The sequence below is a fragment of the Molothrus ater genome, chromosome 2, assembly GCF_012460135.2.
Source record: "Molothrus ater isolate BHLD 08-10-18 breed brown headed cowbird chromosome 2, BPBGC_Mater_1.1, whole genome shotgun sequence".
Classification (NCBI taxonomy): Eukaryota; Metazoa; Chordata; class Aves; order Passeriformes; family Icteridae; genus Molothrus; species Molothrus ater.
The window spans coordinates 16,159,545-16,167,062 of NC_050479.2; the positions used below are offsets into that span (position 1 = coordinate 16,159,545).

Genomic DNA, 7,518 nt, shown 5'->3' on the forward strand with positions numbered 1-7,518 from the left:
TTGATCATGTTGCTGCAGTTGCAGTTCTAGTTTATTATCCAAGATACAGTAAACTTCCAAAATTATACTCTTTGAAGGTGGTAGCTGATGCAGCGCTTGCATGTTTACATGCTGCTGCCTTAAGCTGCTAACTGCTAAGAGATGACCTCTTCCACTGCAGGGTAAAGGCATGTCTTTGCAGAAGACTTTTGGTCAGTTAGAAACGGTAAGATTTGTTCCAGCTTGTGGGTCAGCCATAGTTTTACCAGTTATTTCCACAAAAACAAAGGGAAGCATGGTTTAAACCAAAGAAGACATTAATTACTTTATGTTATTTTGTTACTAAGTAGTTGTCCTCTTTTAAAGCCATGTATTTTTATACACTTTCACTTAGAGAATCAACTGCACTTCAGTTATTTTTCTGATCTGCTCTGCAGTTGTAAAACAATGACAGTTGACTGCTTGTATTTTAAAAAGGGACAAGAGAAAAGGAACTACATTTACATAATTTTAAACATCAAGACTCATTGCATTCTTACAATATAATTCTGCCTCAAATACTGCAAGAAGTGTGTAAAGCCTTGGTTTTATATCAATTCAGTTGCATTATTAACTATATTTTTATATAGTGCTTGTGTGAGTTGTATGATTTCCTGTTTTAGACTGGAGTAGAACTGCTACAAATGGTTTAAAGAAGCAGACTGTAAATCAAGGAGTATCCAGTTCTTCCAACTCCTTACAATCAAACAGTAACTCCACTAACTCTACAACACTGCTAATGAATAATGATTATTCAGTCCATGCAAATGGAAATGGTAAGTATAATGCAAAATAGTGTATCTTCATAAGTAAAATTCTCCATCCTTCCTGTTCTAACATAGTACTGTCCTCTGCACTGCTGCCTTCTGCTCTTCCTGAGGAGTTGAAATGCAGTAGCACTGCACTCAAATTCACTTGCAATTTTCTGTGGCTTATTTGTCTGTTGAGAAAGCTTGATATGAATCATCACTGAAAGTACTTATTAAAAACTAACTTTTTTCAGTGAAAATAATCTAGTTCTTCACACTCTTGCAGGGCACATGTCATGGTGCTGGTTTGAGCTCTCAGTAAAGTCAATCAATTTTTCAAACAGAAAAATAACTTACAAATGTGTAATGTATAAAACCCTAAGTCAAGCAAAACTCAGAAGACATTACTCCTGTGTGCCTGAGGTATTTTTCCCAACTGATCAAGAGCTGATGCTAAGTCATGTCATCAACTAGAATGTTTATTATGAAGCTGTTGAACATGCTTAGAGAGGCTGTGTTGTCCTCATTTCCTGGCCTATGCTGTCAGAAGACAGCACATAATCAAGATTATATCAGCAGATAACCTCTCAGCTATACAGAGCAAAAGCTATGGAATTTGTATGTGGGTTAGAGGTTACTGTTCCATTAAGTGTACTAACTGCATACTGCAGTGAAATCACAACACTTCAGGAGATGGCATTTGGACATGCCCTGCACAGCTTTCTAATTTGAGGTTGTTTTTTTTTTCTCACATTCCTTTGTAAAATCTCCCTGTATGGATACCACATAATGCAATAATTAGCATACTTTTTATCTAACAGATCAGTTGAGAACCAGCATAGTTTGACTAAATAATTCTTTGTAAGAAGAGGCTAAACCTATAACTAAACTGGATAGCTCCCAGCAAAGCTCTTGGAGGCAATTCCTTACACCTAATCTTCCAAACATGGGGGAGCTGTATCTCAGAAGAGATGGGGTAATGCCTCCAAAAGGTACTAGACTGCTGTTAGATAGGAACATGGGACCTAATAATTTGCTGCACCTGATTGCTCTTCTCTCAAAGCTGGAACTTGAAAATAACATTGCAACACTTCATTTTAAAAAATGACCTCCAAAACCAAAAACACTCTAGAAATTAAGACCTATGTCATAAATATACTGAGCTGTAAACACTTTATGGTTTTAGCTTCACTGCTTCTACTGAAATGCTATTCCAGATTCAGGACTGAATGACTTATTGTGGTAAGTTTGGGATGTCTCTGTAGCCTGTGACTTTGCTTTCCTACTGGACTTCATCTTTTTATGGCATTCTAATATTTCCTTATTTTCAGTTTTTCTCTTGCAGATTTTCATGTTTCAGAAACTACAATTAGGTATCACATGGCTGAACCTCCAGATTTTCTAACTGAGGAACACAAACCATCTTTCTGAATTTCTTCACAGAAAAGCCTTATTTTCTTCTCAGCTTTTGCCCTAACATTAGGGCACAGCTATTTTGAACACTCCTAAGATAAAAGAGTGTTAGGCAGGCAGGGGGTTAAACAACAATCACAGTGTTAGCAAGCATGATTATTTTCTATCATTTCAACCTTTTTCTTATTTGAATTAATGAACAAAGCTTTTCTGCTTGTCATACCCTGTCTACATATGTGCCTGTTTAAGTGCTTGTTGGCTGTTTAAATAACTAAATTTTTAAAAGTCCAAACTGAAGTGTTTGCACAAATACTTAGAATAAAAAAACACAAATTCTCATTAAAAATATTTAGAATGTGATACATAGTGGCAGGAGATTTATCCAGTGAACTAAATATTTGTGGAGCATTTCAGTAAAAGGCTTCAGTCAGCAATGGTATTAGATGTGTTCATTGTGGATTCACCTAAATGGGTTAGATTCTCTGCAGTCTAAGAATGGTTTTTGACCCATGATCAGACCTAGGCCTTATTCTGATTGTCCTTCAGAAGTAAATGCTGTAAGTTGAATTCCTTGTACTCTCACTTTCTTCTTTCAGATGCATGGCACATCTGAGATACCTTTAAAACTTAATTCATTAAAGCAAATCATTAAAATGAGGAGTAATTTGCATCTTATCTAGTGATACTTATTCCAAGTCAAGTCTACATTTTGAGAATTGTGACCTTCATTGCTTAAAATATTGAACCCTTGTGCATAAATATATTAACATCTCTCGAATATTAGGATTTCATACAGGAAAAGAAATATATACAAAATATTTACCAAAAATACACATTTTAAAATTGTTGCAGGGATAAAATGAGAGTGTATGAACTCCCTATAGTGACTAAAAAAAACATGGGAGGCTTGATTCTGAACCTTTCTGATAGGGAATGCACTTTTTTGTTTCAACAGGCCATCTTTCCAGTGAGAAGAATGGTGTTTGTTTCAGTGTACAGAATGGTGATGTGTGTCTCCATGACTTTTCAGGCAAACAACTTGTATTCCAAGACAAGGATGATACTGGCAGCCAAGAAAGCCAAATCTCACTCAGAAGGACTTCAAAGAGAGGAAGCCTAAGTTCTATGGAGAAAATGTGATTTCCTTTTAAACAGCACATTGTTTTGCAGTGTGAAGTAGAGTTTTACTTTAGCAGTTTTACGTAATGTGAGCAGACCAAGAACTGGTTTTATTTAATATATGGTACTGGAACTTCAAAGCAGCCATGCAATGGATTGACAAGGACAATTATTAAGAAAAAAAAAAAAAACAAGAAAAGAAAAGGAACCTATTATTCCTATTATTTTGACGAGGTCTTGGATGTCAGATTACAGGTGGCACACTTCCATTTTTTTTCTTCATCAGAGTGGGGTTTTTTTGAGGGGTTTTTTAACATTTAAACAAAAGTTTTATTTAGACTTTTTTCATTACAATTAAGTTTATCTGGATATAATGCTTAGTAGTACTGTATAAATGTAGAAAGTTACAACTTGTGCATACAAACGATGTTAACTTTAAAAATGTTAGCTACACTGTCTTCAACTTTTTGTATGTTTTAGTAGCAAACTCTGCAGTGATGTATATAAGCAGAAAATATCAACCTTTAAGCATCTCAATGATACTTTTATATTTATTTCTTGTAATATAAATTTAAATATACCTATGTATAGAAAAATAATTGGTATTTTGTTTGTAACTTTTATTGTGAGTTTGCATTTTTCTTTAGATAATTATCTTTAACGTAGAATGCAAAAAAATTTGTCCAGTAAGTGGATTACTTATAGTGGTTTGAATATATTCACTAGATGCAGAACTGTAAATAACAAACACAATTGGTCTTGAACATTTAGCTACCTTTTAGTACACCATAGAGGGATAGAAATTGGGTATAATTCAAGTAGAGTGCCATAAATGGAGTATTAAATAAAGTAGTCAGTAGGTGATTAATTACAACTAAGTTGTGTTGGTGGCTTGAGTGAAGCCATCAGTTTTTGCCATTGATTTCACCAGGCTCAGTATTTATATTGAGTGGTGAAACACTGCTGTTTTTCATTTGCAATGATGGAAGTTGAGAAGTTTGGGGGGGAGGGGAAGCAAGTTGAAGAAAAAATAGAAATAATAAATGACAGCTGCTGTATTTAGTAGCTGAGAAATTGTTTGTTTCATTGCATGGCTGTTTTTTAAAGGGCAGCTGTTGAGCTATTCTAATGAGTATTTCTGCTTAAACTTTGGCTTGTGGTTGGCAAACCAAATACTGAGGCACTAGCTCAGTAATTGCTGAAGCAAAATTGCATTCCTCTTGTGATATTTACTGGGAACAAAAGAATTTTGGCTCTTCATGTAAAACAGCTGAAAGTCCATACAACATTTTGAAGGTTCCTCCTGAACAGAAATTGGCCTAAGCCCTGGTCTTACCTCTTCTTCCTCACACACATGTGCAGCTATGACCACTGCTTTTTCAATTTGCATTCTTGGGCAAAAGTTGGACGCTCCCAAAGCAAACTAGGACAAACTGGTGCCAGACTGCAGAGTACCAGGCCCTGTAGAAAGAGGGCTGCATGAAGCAGGTGCATGCTGATGGGGAGTAAGGGCTTTGCTTTCCCAGTGGGGAGGGCTCAGTTGGGCACCCTGAAAACGATCTCCTCAACAAAAAGCATGAGTTACATGCCTCTTACCTGGGGCTCTGTTGGAGTTAGCAATTGAACCTCTGCAGTGCTCAAACCCCATTGTGGTTCTGTGGGCAACGCATTGGTTCTTTCAGTTCTGTCAGTCACATCCAAAATTACTCTGACTACGCTTTTAAGGGGAGATTTTAAAGTATTTGTTGTGTTTATCCACAGGGTTTTAGCTGCATGCTGGTAAAAGCCCATCCTGGAATGCTAGTAGCTGGAATGCATTTTTGTGAATGCTTTAACTATTTGGCTAATTGCCTTTGCAGTGTTTCTTGTAAATTTATTTAATGTTCTTATATTTATATTTTCAACTGTAAAAAATAATAAAATCGCAGCAAGCACAACACAAAATATATAAACTTTGTCCTTTAGATAAATGTGTCATTAATACTGGGCTGCATTACAATTCTTCAGATTCCAGGATCAACAGTATGTCACCTCTTAGAGATAAAGCTGACCCAGCTTTTTCATTTATTCTCTACTACATATTTTACCTTGCATGGTTCTGACAGATCTGGATTTTAGCAGAGAAAACCCTGACATAAGTTAGTCCAGTCAAGGCCTGCCCTCAAGACTGCTGAAGCTCTCCCAAAGGAATGCTGTAAGCAAAAGCACATAGCTGAGTTTAGCTTCAGTAATCAAATTCCCTATGAATACACAAATTCCACTGACCTGCTTGGAGTCTTTTTGTTTTTATTTTTACACACTAAAATATGTTAGGATTCTTGAAATAATTTTTATTTTATATATTCCTAGGGGAGATGAGTCCTTTCTGACTTTGCCACTTAATAGCACACTCATATTGTAGTAAAAATTTGCACTTGCACCAGCATAATATTTTAGCTCATCCTCAAACTAGGTGAAAACGTGTTTTTACACTGGGTGTTACAGTATCCTTTTGGTACTTGGGCTCTTTGACATGTTTAGCTAGGACACCCAGAGAGAGCTTGGGGAAAGCTGCAACACCCGCCCAGAGCACCAAGTAAAATTCTGTGCATTAGTTTGTGGCTGCAAGGGATCTCGGGGGATCTGTAAGGAGGTTTTAAGCTTAGTCAAAGATAAACAGCAACCTGCTGTGTACAGCTGGCAGCACCCTGCCCAGCAAACTTGGTGCCTAAGTGCAGTCTCTCGAAGAGGAGGTGCCCTGAAGGGGGAAGCTGGCGCGGAGCTCAGGGAGCGGTGAGCTGGTCCGTGTTTCGGCTCGGCGCAGGTTTCACCGCTCGGCTCTGGCAGAGGGAGGTGATGAAGCTCCGAGCTCTGTCCTCTGCTCTGCTGTGCAGAACTTACAGAGGTGGGGTCCGACCGCCGCCGAAGGAAACAACGCGGCTGTGAACACTGCCTTCTCAACCACGACTGTCAGCTATAGGCAATGAAGGAAGAACAGCAAGGAAAAGTGACAATAGTAACTCTGTTAATGCTACAATTTCACTTAAAAAAATAAAAAAGGCAATGGCGTTATGAATAAGAAGTTAGACTAGGCCAATATTCAAGCAGCAATCAATTTATTATTTAATACAGTAAAGTATGAGCAATACAGCGCTGGGTACAGTGGGGGAAGTTTTCTCTCCAACTGCACACCGATTGTTGAGGGTTACAGGTATTTATAGGGGTACTCATCAGCTTTTTCAGCAGTTTCTGTTTCCAATTTTTACTCATCAGCAATTTCTATTCTAAATTTTTACATCATAATTCTATACACTACTGTGATTTTAGGTTTTCTCAGGATGTATCTCAAAAGGAGTATCCCAGATAGTGGCAGTCCAGTTTCCAAAAGAAGAAAGTCGAATCCCATCTGGTGGAGTCCGGGTCCCCAGATGTGGGTCCACCTTTTAATTGCAGAGACCATAAATCTAATAACAGTGATGTCCAGCTTCCCTTGGTCAAAACCATAAATCCTTGAGGTGATGTTCATGTTCCTTTCTCAAGCTGTTTTTCTCTGCTTCAATAAGGCGTGAGATAAGCATATTTCCTTTATATATGTTCCAAAGCTATAGCTTCAAGGATACAAGTAATATTCTAAAATTATACTTCAAAAGGTAATTATTGCAGAGCTCTTTATGGATTAACTACAAGCAAAAAGCAACATCCTTAACGCTTTAATTCCAATGCTCCAAAATCAACCAGGGTTAATTGCAAACAAAAGACAAAGGCCTTTTTCCATGCTTTATTTTCCTCAGTTATTATTAGAATTCACAGCTCTCCCATTGTCGGTCTCCACACATTTCGCACTCACAAATTCACACGTCGCCTGTTTGTACCTGGCACGAAACACAGCTTTGTATTTCACAACGGGAAAAAATTCTTTCGGAATTTTGAGTGAATACCACACCTTCAGCTACTCTGCTACATCTGTTCTGTGCTTTCATTCCAGCAGATCTCAGACCGGTGAGATTTTTTTAAGGCTGGGGGAAAGAAAAGCTTCCAACAAGTATTCTCAGCTTTATTTTACGAATTTACGAAGAGGTTCTGTAAAATCGATATTATTTTTTACAAACGCAGCCGGGCTTTTGTCACGCCACGCGGCCCCTCCTCCGCTCGGTCCTTGTGCAGGGCTGTCCCCGTGTCCCCGCGGTGCCTGAGGGCGGAGGCCGCTGCCGCCCCGCCCCGCTCCGCCGTGAGGGCGGGG

The 7,518-nt window shown here is 38.1% G+C and overlaps 1 protein-coding gene across 1 annotated transcript in view; it reads left to right on the forward strand.

Annotated features, from left to right (window-relative positions):
* Positions 1-3,898, forward strand: part of ADGRG2 (adhesion G protein-coupled receptor G2) — a 55,742-nt gene extending 51,844 nt beyond the window's left edge. Inside the window, exons 27-28 of the mRNA XM_036383585.1 lie at positions 642-794; positions 3,136-3,898. Of these exons, the coding sequence (XP_036239478.1) occupies positions 642-794; positions 3,136-3,320 (338 nt within the window). The 3' untranslated portion in view covers positions 3,321-3,898. The remainder of the gene's footprint in view (positions 1-641; positions 795-3,135) is intronic.
* Positions 3,899-7,518: the final 3,620 nt, after the last annotated feature.